Source organism: Saccostrea echinata, unplaced genomic scaffold (genome assembly GCF_033153115.1).
Source record: "Saccostrea echinata isolate AGI-Se365-2 ecotype Australia unplaced genomic scaffold, CSIRO_AGI_Sech_v1 ptg000019l, whole genome shotgun sequence".
Lineage (NCBI taxonomy): Eukaryota > Metazoa > Mollusca > Bivalvia > Ostreida > Ostreidae > Saccostrea > Saccostrea echinata.
The window spans coordinates 5686068-5700159 of record NW_026889768.1 but is presented as its reverse complement, the minus strand read 5'-3'; the positions used below and the strand labels follow the sequence as shown (position 1 = coordinate 5700159).

Below are 14092 nucleotides of genomic sequence, written 5' to 3'. Positions count from 1 at the left end.
TAATAATGACCACACTGCCAAATGTGTACGATAATTATCGTGATATAGTAAATTTATTTTAAAAATTCAAACAATGAAAAACAAATTATTCTAACTTGGATTTTCGTAACAAATATTTTGGCAATTCAATTTTGGTTTTAACGTGTCATTTGATTGGATAAAAAATTAGTTTATATGGTACAACCTGTGCTGCCTACGTCACGATGACTTACGTCAACTAGATGTGTCTTAACGCCACAAATGCCCCCGTATGCAGCTAAAATTTCAAATTGCAAATTGCACATTTATAGCGGAGATAATGATCAAAAATTGTGAATTTTTAAATCTTTTCCAAGTTCAACGGGTATAACTGTCAAGAATCATCGAACCAGGATCAAATTTGAACTTGAACTGCACTTTCTGGTAAAAAAAACAACAACTGCATATACAATTTCAACCTTTTATATATATATATATATATATATATATATATATATATATATATATATATATATATATATATATATATATATAAAGCCCTACAAAAGTGAAAGAGCAACAAGGTAACCCTATACCGTCTAATTTATACACCTTCTCGAATATATTGTTGCACAGTACTCCTGGAGTTTCTCCTTCACTGTAGTTAATATTTTAGTGAGGAGTAAAGAAAGAGACTTGGTAGAACATTTACTGAAACCCGCTATGTATCTTTGCAAGAAGTTTTATGAAGTTTCGGATTCCAACATAAATATGGTAATTCAAATTCATTTTGGTTGTTGGGAAAATTAAATTAAATCGGCCAATCGTCGCCCGATCATCGAATGCTGAGCTGCAGTTTGATTTTCACCATCGGCTGACTTTTGGAAAACCCAATACCTAAAACCCCAGTCACATTTCCAAAAACGACCAATGGCCGACGGATTGTGAGGCAAAAAATAGGATTCTCTGGGCGACAGTCGGCTGTTCTTCGGCCGTTGTCTTGCCCGATTTTGACCTCTTGTATTGTTGGCCGACCGATTTTGTGTCTGCCGGGCCATGTTATATTTTTTTCTGCGTCGATTGCCGATTACTTCATTTGAAGCAGTAGTGCGTGTTGAATAGTCCGTCGACCAACCTTCGACCATCGGCAGACAGCTCTTCAAGTCGATCGTCGTTCGGTCGACATTTAGGAATTAAGTTTTCGTAAATGACGGCCGACGGTGAAGATCAAACTACGGCTTAGCGAACGATGATTGGGCGACTGTTGGCCGACTTAGAATTATTTAATTTTTGAAAATTATGTTCCTAGGAATTAATGTGACTTCTCCGAGTCGCCCGATACCAGTCGGCCGATCATGTTTTTCAGCCGACGATACGAGAAAAATTTGATCGCCCGACCATCGGCTTAAATGTTACCTAGGTAATAATGTCCACTGACCGACGACCGACTTGACAAACTGTATGCCGGTGGTCGAGGATTGGTCAATGAATTCAATGATTGCTTCAATTGAAGAAATCGGCCACCGACGAAGAAAAATATGACTTGGCCCGACAAAGACAAAGTCGGTCGGCCGACGAAAAAAAAGAGTTCAAAATCGGACATGCATGTAACAACGGCCGGTGAAGTGCCGAATGTTGCCCGAAAATCCCATTTTTGTTTCAGAAATCGTCGGCCATTTGTCGTTTATGGAAATATGACCAGGGTTTAGACTTCTGGCGACAGTAGGGTGTTAAGTCAGCGGTTATGTTTCAAGCAATTAAACATCTTTCAAAATTTAGAGGGAGTAATTGTTTGATCAGAGTACATCAAATATTTAAAAGTCGAAATAAAAGGAATTCTAAATGAGGTCAATATGATCTCGTTACCTGACATCTTTCTTGTCTCATAGGAATAGATTAGAGAGGTATATTTAGAACATTAATTTAGTAGTTTTTCTTTATTGACGATATATGATCCAGTATGTGCGTTTTCCAATAAAAACTTTCAAATTTGAAAGCAGCTGTGCATAATTTGGAGAGATGCAAAACACAATAAATTAACTCATCCTTTAATTTCAATGCTGAAGAAATATAAGAATAATATGATGCCCTATTGGTTGCATCTCAATTTCAAAATAAATTGGAAGTTTATCAGTGTCATTAAACTTTAATGTTGATGACTTTCCTTTCCACATATACTGCGTATAACGTATTTTTACTTGGAGGGTTTTCTTGATCCTTGTAAATGTTATAGCCTAGCCTCTTAAGAGACTGGAATTAAATCAACACTTTTATCAAAACAATCATTTATTTAAAATTATAGTTATTCATATTTTTGTTCTTGTACGAACAAAAATTCAAACGTAGCAAACTCGAAAAAAAGGGTTTTTTGTGTTATAGTTCACTAATGTAAAAAAAAAAAGTTTGATATTGTACGTTAAAGGAATGCAACATTACAGTGCACATATTGCTGTTGATAATGAAATGCGCTCTTTAGTTCTAAGCCATTTGAATCTCCGTGGACCTTGTCGGCGATCGTCTAACTCGATCACATCCTCTGTCTATCACGTACTTAAAAACTTGAAGATACTGTCGATTAAATATACAGTATAAAAAGCAGTTGATGGAGAGATTGCACCATAGCAATAGATTTGAAATGTTTCTCATGCTTCTAACATGTGGAAAGTTATCGTCAACATACCAAAAAATGTCGACAATTGACGCCGGAAGTATGAACATGATCGAGAGGATGACGATACTGACAAGGGTCACTGTAAATATTCTCTGTGACCTTTGCAGCTCTACATCATGGTTTATGTTGGAAGTCAATTTTCTGACATTTGCGGCAGATTGAAGCTTTTTAACCAAATATACATTGACCACAGACAAGATGAATAAAGGAACAAAATGAAGTGCGCCGGTGGAAATTATCTCCATGTAATGGTAAAACAGACTCTGGCGAAATTCGGAATCTTTGATCCTTGTTATTTCGCCCTCTTCGAGAATTTCATAGCAAAAAAATTTTGGAACACAAATTATGACCGCAAATGTAATTACTGCAAAAATCTTGATCTGTGTCTTTAATTTCCAATTCCTGCGCCTTGACCATTTTGGGTTCCTCACAAAGAAAAATCTGTCTATTCCCATAACTACCGTAATCCATATACTACATGTAGTGAAAAAATTCACCATAGGCAGGAAAATGTACAAGGAATACCATATCCAGAAATAATCCGTGCTTCCGACACCTAGCAGCATGTATGGAATAGAAAATAACAGCGCCATAAGGTCAAAGAGAGTTAATGCTTTCAGATACATGTAGGAACCTTTTTTCAGTCTTCTATTTGATAGGACTATATAGTTGATGATGTTTCCTATAATTCCAATGGCGCAGATAACAGGTGCGATGTATCTGTTACAGACGACTTCGATGATGGAGTCTATGGACTGTGTATCGGTAGTTTGGACGGTACTGGAGTTGTCTGAGAATGCGGAGACTATTGTGATGTTGGTCATGGTCTTCACAGCTTAAATTATCTACAATAATGAATAAATTGTATTTCTGAGTAATTTATATATTGCACATAAAATAATGCCACTTCTCATTTTTGAAGTGGAATGAAGCGTTAAGCTTCTCTTGTAACCGCACTTAATAATGCAAGACTGACAGACCTTGAAATGAAATGGGGATTTGCAATCAAATAAGATAAAGCTTTAAGCGAAAAGAGGGTTAGAGCACAAGAAAATGAATAAGGATTATTTTTAAACCCAACTCCCCAAACAAATACTTTTCCTATGTTTTGTTTATATGTTATTACTAAGTCAGGTTATGGTATATAAAACGTCCTTTTTTATTTAAACTTGGACCTTGAATATTTAAATTGGGCCATCTTTAAAAAAAAAATTGTTTGGTTGCCCTCTCCCGACCGACTGGCTAAAAATGGCCCGACTCAAAACTTTTTTTGACCTTCAGGAAGCAGTTAGTTTTTTTATGTATTCTGAACAATATATTTAAAAAATTAAGCATTGATATTTAAATTTTCTGAGAAAAAAAAATTTCTTACCTACCGACCCAATTTTTGGATATTGAGTGGGGAGAGGGCAAACAAACATCATTTTAAAGGTGGCATTATTTCAATGTCACTTTATCACTTGTGAAACTTAACTGGTATTAACGTGTATTTCCAACTTTCTCCGGGTAGTTAACATAATACCAAATAAGTAAAATAAAATCTACATGTCATTTCTTTGCTAGGAATGAATATAAATTCGGTATCATAATTATTATCAAAAACCTAGGTGTTCCTTAAAGTTGAAATATCATTGTCACAATCCATATGTAAAGAGATGTTGAAGTTTATTAAACAACTTTTAACTATTAACTACTTTAATTAATCATTTGTTAAGAATACACAGGATATTGACTGAATATCGGGAAATATAAGATGCGTCATTCATTAGATTTATGAACTTTTTTTTACACCTGGTCCAGATGTCAGGTTAGGTAAACAGCCTATATATAGTGTACTAGGAAAAAAAAGATTACAGACTCTGACATCTGTTTCATATATGACAGTTTTACGAAGTATAGATATTATTCGCCAAATAACGACTAAACCGAATGACTTCAGCTTTTCTACATCGTCAACTGCCACTATTTATCTAAAAATATTCCACAATCATCTGCGTATGGTGTATGCCTTCGTATTCCGCGTAGCGCAGTTGTTAGAGCGTTTGCTCCAGAGTCTTGGAGTTGATCCTTACGCCGCGGGTTCGAATCCCACTGCGGGGCGTGGAGACCAGTCCTTCAGATGAGAAAGTGAGCAGTGAGGGATCATTTTCATGCTAGCACCTACTGCCATACGAGACCTATGTGTATAAACCTAGGTCCCGTGTCGCAGTAGGTGCTAGCATGAAAATGATCCCTCACTGCTCAAAAGCTGCAAGTGCCGAGTACAGGTATAAATATAAAACCCCCAATGGCAAGTGATGGCGTCTCATCATGAGTGAAAAATTCTCGAAGGGAAGTTAAAAAAAAATCTTCCAACCGATTTGTACGGAAAAGCACATTTTGAGCACGATCATTCTTTTAAACTGAGGCAGGCATCTGATAAATAAATTGATGTTACAGGGCTTTTACAATCTCGTTTAAACTCAACATTTTGTAAATTCCATGGTCGTTAAAGACCTATTTTTGCAAAAACAACCTAAGGTATGCTTGGGTCGTATTTTGACTGATTGACCTACTATTTGAAAAGCCATTGTTTTTAAAGTAAACCTGACTACGAATTACTCCAACTACTTGATCAATAAAGAGAGCTCACGACGGGTGTCACCGTATTAAAAAGTATTGGGTACTAATAACCGCATCGTCGCAAACCACGGCCAAACTGTACGATCCTCTCCCATTCTGGAGAGAGCTATATGCGGACTCCGGACCGTGGCTTGAAACGATGTAATAACTGATATGATACAATAGGTGATTGAGCAAAACTAAATACAAAGCTAATTTACAACTATGATTGTTTTTGCTCTCAGAATGACTTTACATTCAGTATGGTAATTTCACATCAATTATGAAAGAATGTGATTTTTTTTACATGCACATGTGTTTGGTACTATGCATCGGACATACAGGTGTAATAATTATTGCGGTTTTAATTTTCAGAAATATGTACATGTATTACAACTTTCACGTGTTTTGTCATTTTCAAAGTTTGAAATGAAGTTGTGATGATAAGGAACGGTGATCAATCTAATGATTGATTTCAAAATAAGAATCAAATAATAATCACAAAATTCTGCAAACTGTATTTGTTAAAATGCAGGTAACAAATTCCGATGTAAATCAGCTTGCACAAAATCTAGCTCACTAAGTAACTAAGTATGATCTCTTAGTTTCGGACCATGGAAAAAATTATCTTTACACTGTCTGACGCTCGTGGCGTCAGGAAATAAAGCTACGAAAAAAGATTTATAAACATGCATTTTTATCCATGTTCTTAGCAGATGTAATTTTAAAAAAAATCTTTGGCAAAATTGATAATACTGTTTCTATTCCTTTGTTCCTTAAATGTACTATTCTTTATTTTTATGATGTACATGTATGAAGACGACTGGCGGATTCAGAGGGAGCAGAGGACCCCCTCCCCTCGCGACCAAAATTTAAGATGAACATTTTTTTTTCTTTTGGCCTGGAAACATTGGGAGTCTTAAGGCAACCCATATATACCCCTTTTCAAGAATCCCTGATTCTCCAAAAAACACGCCATTTAAGGTGCCTAAGTGTAGTGTATTTTTTTATTGCTTTCATCTTCTAGGCCTTTTGATTTCATGTAGAATGAAAAATTCATTTAGTTAATGGTGCATTTGTTTCTGGATCACCTTTTACCTACTTGAATCCTTTCTTTCAAAATTCAAAACGCTATCGAAACAAAGTGAATACTTCAAAGATATTTGATTTGATGATGTATGAAGACGACTTGCAGATTTGAGGGGAGCAGAGATCACCCCCTCCCCTCGCGACCGATTTTTTTTTGTTTTGGCCTGGACCCCTCTACCCCCCCCCCCCTTTCAAGAATCCTGGATTCTCCATTGAACACTTCATGTAAGGTGCTTAGTGTATTTTTTTATTGCTTTTATCTTGTAGGTCGTTTGATTTCATGTTAAATGAAAAATTCATTTAGTTAATGGTGCATGTGTTTTTGAATCATCTCCTACCTACTTGAATACTCTCTTTCAAATTAAAAACGCTATCGAAACAAAGTGAATAATTTAAAGGTATTTGATTTTATTATAGGTATCTTTTCATGGCCAAATGGCGATAATGTTTTTATAGAAAAATTTGGTATGTCATACGTTGCATGCATATATATATATATATATATATATATATATATATATATATATATATATATATATATATATAATTTTTCATTTGTATCGGGAACATTTCCATTTGTATTGTACGATTGTCCATATGTCGATTTGTATTGTGTAATCTTCTATTTGTATTGCATAATTTTCAAATGGAATTGTACGAGTTTCCATCAGTTTCGTATACTTTGTCATTTGGATTGTACAATTTTCCATTTATTTTATATAATTTTCCATTTGTATTGTATTTTTCTATCTGGAAAATTATTGCAAACAACATCCAGATGATAAAAGTTACATATTGTTGTTATTAAAACTAAGCTGCGAATACATAACTCCTGACTATTAGCGATTCTCTGTAACCACTTAAAATTCTTTGCCACGCATGGTCACCGATTTTGATGAATCTTTGCCGATTATTACAACTTGATACCAGAAACATATATGAAATGAAATTTCGTTGCTATGTTTCTTGGTTGCCATGGTAACAGCCAGAAAAGTTGGAAAAATTGAGATTTTCAGCTACTTTGAATTTTTATTAAGCCTTAATAAAGACTAAGAAAACAAACAAACCATTCTTACAAAAACATGACACCTTGTTGCCACTTATGCTATAAAGAAACTATTTAGAATTTGTCTGTAAGTAAGTGGTAACCATAGGTACATTTGGAATACATTTTAGATGCTGAAAAATGCAAAAAACGCTCAATATTCACTTATGATAGGTGTTACATGATGAAACTCAATCAACAACCTAAGAAAAACGATAAAAATATTTGACCTTAAGTAATTAGGTATTATTCTAAAAATAACTTTCATGGTTGCCATGGTAACACAGTGTAACCATGCAAAATTTGTTGCTAAGATTATGTTAATGCTACTATCTTGAGGAAAAACAATAAAATTCATGACTGACACATATACATCCTTAGGACCTTGCAACACCCACAACATAAGAAAAACTGGGATTAATTGTTACTTTACAGTGTTTAAAGTGATATTTTTTTACCGTCTTAGGAATTTACTTACCTTTTAGTCAAACAACATATTATTTGACTCACCTTGAATAGTACTTATCTGGTAGAACTAAGGTTGAATATCATACATTGATAAAGTTTTATGAGAAATTCAACACTGTTGTTATTGTTACCAAGAAGTGAAAATGTTCGATTTTGTTAATTTTATATTAATATTAAACCCTATGTGCCAATTTTTTGCATCCAGGTAGAGATTGGGTGGTAGTCAATATTGAAAGTCAGGTTAGATGTTCATAAATATCAATCATAAAAATTTTGGGAATCTACATACAAGGGTACGTATCCAAGGGAACAGAATATTTTTCAGATTTTTAGGCATATTTTATCGGCTAATTTCCATAGCAACGCTCTATTTAAAGAATTGAATTTGAATTTTTTGAAATGTGAAAATTAGGTTCACACCGACGCCTTCAAAAATTGATCATCAGTTATATAGAAATATGATTTTAAAAAGATAGGATAAGATTAAAACACTAAAAGAGTCAATTTAAAATCCCTTCGTGGTATTAAAACATTGGCAACCATTGCCAATCTATTAGAAATATCATATTTCGTCCTTGGTATATGTTACAAGGATCTTTTGTCTATTATTTGCTTGCATTTCAACCTATAATTGTTTTTATTCTTAAGTGTATGACTTTTTAAAATTAAATGAACAAAATTATTACTTTTGAATACTTTGTTTCCATAGTAACGTGTATAATAGTTGATTTACCAAACATGTTTATCATGCATTTAAGACATCAAGCCTTCAACTTTCAGAAACAGTCATTGCCACTTGTTTGCTTTGCTGCAAACGTTAACTTTAGGACTGAACATGTTGAAAAATGCCATTTTTTAAACTTTAGGACATGTTACTATGGTAACCATGACACTTAGCAACCAGTTTTTGTCTCATTTAAGTTTACAGTATCAAAGACTTTTATCATGGAGAGTTTGGAGAAATTCTGAGACTATGCTTCCCACAGCTCCTATATAAAAGTTCAATCATTATAGAAAATGGCTCTTAAAATGTAGTGGTTCGGGGTTTATTGACATTTGATATCGGTCAGGACTCCTCTACTAATTTATCAATTGCTTATAAAGAAGGCAAGAAAACAATTAATGTAATGATTTTATCAGGCTTTAATCTAAGTCGGAATTTAAAAAGAAAGAAAATGACGTCATAAGCTCTTATGAAATCAATAGTCTAAACAACATTCTGATTGAAATGTTTTATTGGCCTTGGTGAACTTACGCAGTTAAGGATTATTGCCTGACGACAGGAGCGTCAGGCAGGTTAAGGATCAATTTTTCCATAGTACAAAACTTAAGAGTTGAAAGGTAGGCAGCTATATTGTGTGCTTGCTGATTTACAGGAATGTGTTAGCTGCGGAACAATCACATTGCTGATGCAAAATATTGATTATGTTGTTCACTTCCTTTAGTTTTTACTATTTTTTTAATTTTACTTGATTGAATTTTTTTGGATGCAACTGTTTATTCCATGCGATTCTCTATAGGGGCATGTCCGTGTACCCTTTATTTCTGCGTTTCTATGCTACTGGATCAGTTCAGTTGTTTTCAAAGAAAGGGGCGACACAATCATTTCGCGCCAAATATCACGAGTAACCTTCGTTTCTTTCCTAGTTTCCTAGGAATGTTCCATTGAATCGGTGTGATAGAATGTAAAAGTTTAACCTTGATTCTCCAGCTTAAGAAAATTTAATATTTATCTCATTTTTTAAAAAATAACATTCATGTATCGTTTATGGGCAGATAACACAAAAGCAATGAATTTGCGCTATATCTTTTTTTTTACTGTGCGGTTTATCCCATTAGTACAAAAATGAGATATCATTTTTAGAGTTTCATTGGATCACATAATCAAATCCTATGACGTTTGAATGGCATTATAGTTAAATTGATCACGCACCAACTTCATGTCACATTCTTTTGAAACTGAAAACCAGCTTGGTATTATTACATATATACGGTTAAAAATACACCATATTCTTAGAAATATATATAGACTTATACCAAGATTGTATATATTACAAGTAGCAATTCAACATTCTACTGCCTTAAAGAGTGTGGCGTCATCCATGCCTGAAAAAAAAACATATAGCCTCATTTCAAACCAAAGGAAAAGTTATGTGAATGAGCAAACTTAAACTAGGGTGATTTTATAAATCGGTAAACACGGAAAAAATTATAAATGACAATGGAACGAAACTATTGACAATGTGTAAAATTTTCTGGGATGAGGATACTATATGGTCGCCATAAAAACAAAATGGAAAGGGACTTCGTTAGATACAAGGGACTTAGTGAACATTGTAGTGCACTGTCTCTCTACCCCAGACATTTATGCTTTTGATAAAGTCATATGTAAAATTTTACCACTTATTCAGATCACCGTTACATCTACATCTTTCGACCTCTCCTATAGTGATCGAAACAAGTGGAACTATCTCTTACAACAGTTTTAATTCATCAAGATCGTTTAAGTGGAATCCGGAATACTTAATTGAAGAACAAGCTATACTATTTGCATGTTATGATACACTTTAAATCATTCATCAAGAAGCCGGATTGTGAGTCTCAGGAGTCCACAATCAACACAGCGTAAATCGGCCTGCTGAAGCAGAACTCCTGAAGACAAACCTTCGATCACGCCGGAATTGAAAGGAAATTATAATTATAATAATATAGATATCATCTTGGATTATTCAATCGAAACGAAAGTAGCGTTACACATAGTAACGACCTCCAGTCAAAGAAAGAATACAAAGCGCTTACTGCAAAGCTGAAACGACAGTATTTTCGTGCATAGGAATATATGTTTGACAATATTAGTAGACAAAATCCCAGTTTCTTCTATAAAGATTTCAAAAGAAGAAAACGTCATTAATCGAACGTCGATTCAAAAATATTTTATAGACATTTTAAGGACCTTGCAACAAAACCCCAACGCAACCAAGAATGAGTTTATGAACGATGACAACTTGACTGTGATTGAGGAGCTTAGCAAAATATCTGGGGGGAAAAAAGAAATACAGGGCATCATATCCAATTTTGCAAGATTAAAACTGACATGAATTCTTAAAAACTCAACATTTAAATCAGTGTACGAATTGTCTCCCCTATGACCGTATTCCTTTACCTTGTCTTAATGTAACAATTTTTACCCCAATGCCCTCGTTACACTTGAGAGAATTTTTGGTTTGGCTATCGACTCTTGCCTCGCAAATACCTTGTAACAGGGCAACACAGTAGCCCCTTGGTTTCGAGGAATCATATATCATATACATGTATTTTGAAGAAATAAAGAGTCCATTTCTAGTTGTCATTTTTCGATAACTTGTATTTTCACTGAATATGTTGAGTTTCTATTTATTAATTCTGCAAAAACAGCAGTCAAGTTTGGTATTATGTATGTATCTCTATAAAATAAAGTAATTATCCATGCAGCGGACAATGTCCGAGGCATGGTTAATTTGTGTCCGATACATGGTGAAATGAACATATTAGTTAAAAACAGCTCAAAGAAAATTAATTCAAACTTGTAAATGACATTTCTTGATATTATCTATAAAATCATCAATTATTTTCAAAATTCACCAGAGATGGATTTCTTCCTTTGAAGTCTAATAAAAGAAAGACAATTGTCCTTTGATGATGTCAAATATAACTTCAAGGCCATTATCATGATATTTATATCACATGATAATTATAAAAAATGGCATAATTTTAAAGTTTGAATCTTCGGCTTTAGCCTCATGGCCGTAGGAACCGGGGGGGGGGGCATAATAATTTTGCCGATATATAGATTACTATAGTAAACATAGATACTATAAGCATGTGCCCCCTCAATAAAACCGCCTGATGACCTTTTTTTTTTTTTTTTTTTTTTTTTTTGCTTGTCAAGGAATATTTGGTAGTTGACGACCTTTTTTTTTTTTTTTTTTTTTTTTTTGCTTGTCAGAAAATTTTGGTAGTGCCCCCTCAACTGTCAACTGAAAAATGTTTGGCTGTGCCCCCCAAACTGAAATTGCTTCCTACGGGCCTGAGCCTAGTATCTCATGGATTCGTGGTACTTACCAAATCGTAATTAAATTTACTTAAAAAAAAATTTCAGCTGATTTTTATTCTGATTTAATGTGAATAGGGGTTTATCTCTTTTAAGTGAAATGTTTTGAGATAACGAACAGTATTCAAGCTCAAAAGTCCATTAAACAATACATTTTGGAGCAGAGGAAACACGGACCTCTAATACATCAGAGGTGGGATCAGGTGCCATGGAGGAGTGAGCATCCCCTGCCGACTGGTCACACTCCGTGTGCTCTTTGTCATGATCGGGTATTAACGGAAAAATCCGTCGACAATTCAGAATGTAAATAATGGCCTAACTATTAGTACGAAAAACGTCAGTCACCATTTGACTTAATGATAAATTGTATTTGCTGACAAGGTCATCGTATCGACCATAGAACTTAAAAAATGAAGACTTTAAACGAGACTGCTGATATTCTTGTTTCATTAAAGTAAGGGAAGTTGACGATAGAAAAGTTAAAGTCATCACGTTTGTCATAAAACTTAGTTGTAAGATTACCATTAAGTCTTCTTCTAGTAAAATATCCAAATATGAAACAGATGTGTTCTACTCTGTGGTATAGTGATGTACCGATAAATCGATTATCTAATCGAAATGGTCCCCGATTATAGATAATCGATTATAAATTTGATAATCGGTTACTCAAAACATCTGTTAAAAGCAACAACAAAAAAATCTTTGATTTTTGATTCATTCTTCTTTGAATTAAACTAAAGCCTAAATAATAATCTAATAAATGAATCCAATGATACAAAATATATCAAAAATGTATTCTAGAAATCATTCCAGAATTTTTAACCAATTCATTCTTCATTCAAAAATGAACAAATTTAATATTTGAAATTGATCGATTATAGTGCATCCGATTATTCCGATAATCGATTATGAATTTTTTTTTTCGATTTCCCATTACTACAGTGTGATATCTTTTATTTAAAGCTCACATGGATATATCATATCGACATACGAATAGAAATGACCATTGTTAATTGACAAAACATCGTCGATATATCTAAATGTCGAGTTGAAGGCCACAGCAAGTGTTTTCTTCTTTTCAGGTACAGGATTTTGAGCAAATTCTGCTTCATATGAATACAAAAATATGTCTGCTAATAACGGGGCGCGATTGGTACCCATGGGAATTCCAACAGATTGCTGGAAGATCTGGTCTCCAAAAACCACATAGATATTGTCAATCAGAAACTCGAGCATCTTTTTAATATCAACTTCAGAGTACTTGTGTGTACAATCAGAATGTTTTTTTAACAAAATAATTTTACAAATGACCAATGACAAGGTAAGTCAATTTACGAGTTCTATTTTTATTGAAAAACAGCTGTGATATCAAAAAGCCTGGACTTTAATTTGTCGTGGGGAATGGTTGTATATAAAGTTGAAAAGTCGTAATTTTTTATGTTGTTGACTTCGGTAAAATTCTGTGGTTTCAAATTTTCCAAAGTTCCTTGGAATTTTTAAGTATCCACATCTGATTTACACCACTTCTCGAATATATTGTCGCACAGTACTCCTGAAGTTTCTCTTTCACTACTGTTAATATTTTAGTGAGGAGTGAAGAAAGAGGCTTGGTAGAACATTTACTGGAACCCTCTATGTATCTTTGTGAGGATTTTTTTATGAAGTTTCGGAATCCAATAAGGAATCTAAAAAAAATTGCAATTTTATCGCTAATCTTTGTCAAAATTCACTTTACAATGTTTGACGGTTTCACAAGTGTATAAAACCAATTATGCTTCATGGTACGTCATCAAAATCGAGTTACATCTGTATGGTGCGCTATTTCGGACACAATAGCTTAATAGAAAATAGAAATATCAGCGAAAATCGGTGTATTCTTTAATAGAATAATGACTTTCATGATTTTTAAATAACTTTGTTGTATATATGTAATAGAAACAAATATATATTAAACAAATAATGATTAATTGTGATAATTAAAATTATACAATACTAAATCTTAAATTCAATGTCAAAAGTCACCGTTTTGCTGTGCTGTATTTAAATAAGCTAGAGGTTTGTTGAAGAACACTAAAATCTGTACAAAACAATGAGTCCAGTGACTACAGAAGCCACATACATGTATGCATTTCCGCCACTGATCACACAAAATACTGGTGAGGATTTGCTT

At 33.7% G+C, this 14092-nt stretch overlaps 1 protein-coding gene across 1 annotated transcript in view; it reads right to left on the bottom strand.

Annotated features, from left to right (window-relative positions):
• Positions 1–2265: 2265 nt before the first annotated feature.
• LOC133189625 (probable G-protein coupled receptor B0563.6) overlaps positions 2266–14092 on the bottom strand; it is a 28923-nt gene continuing 17096 nt past the window's right edge. Inside the window, exon 2 of the mRNA XM_061325028.1 lies at positions 2266–3474. Coding sequence (XP_061181012.1) covers positions 2437–3453 — 1017 coding nt within the window. The 5' untranslated portion in view covers positions 3454–3474 and the 3' untranslated portion in view covers positions 2266–2436. The remainder of the gene's footprint in view (positions 3475–14092) is intronic.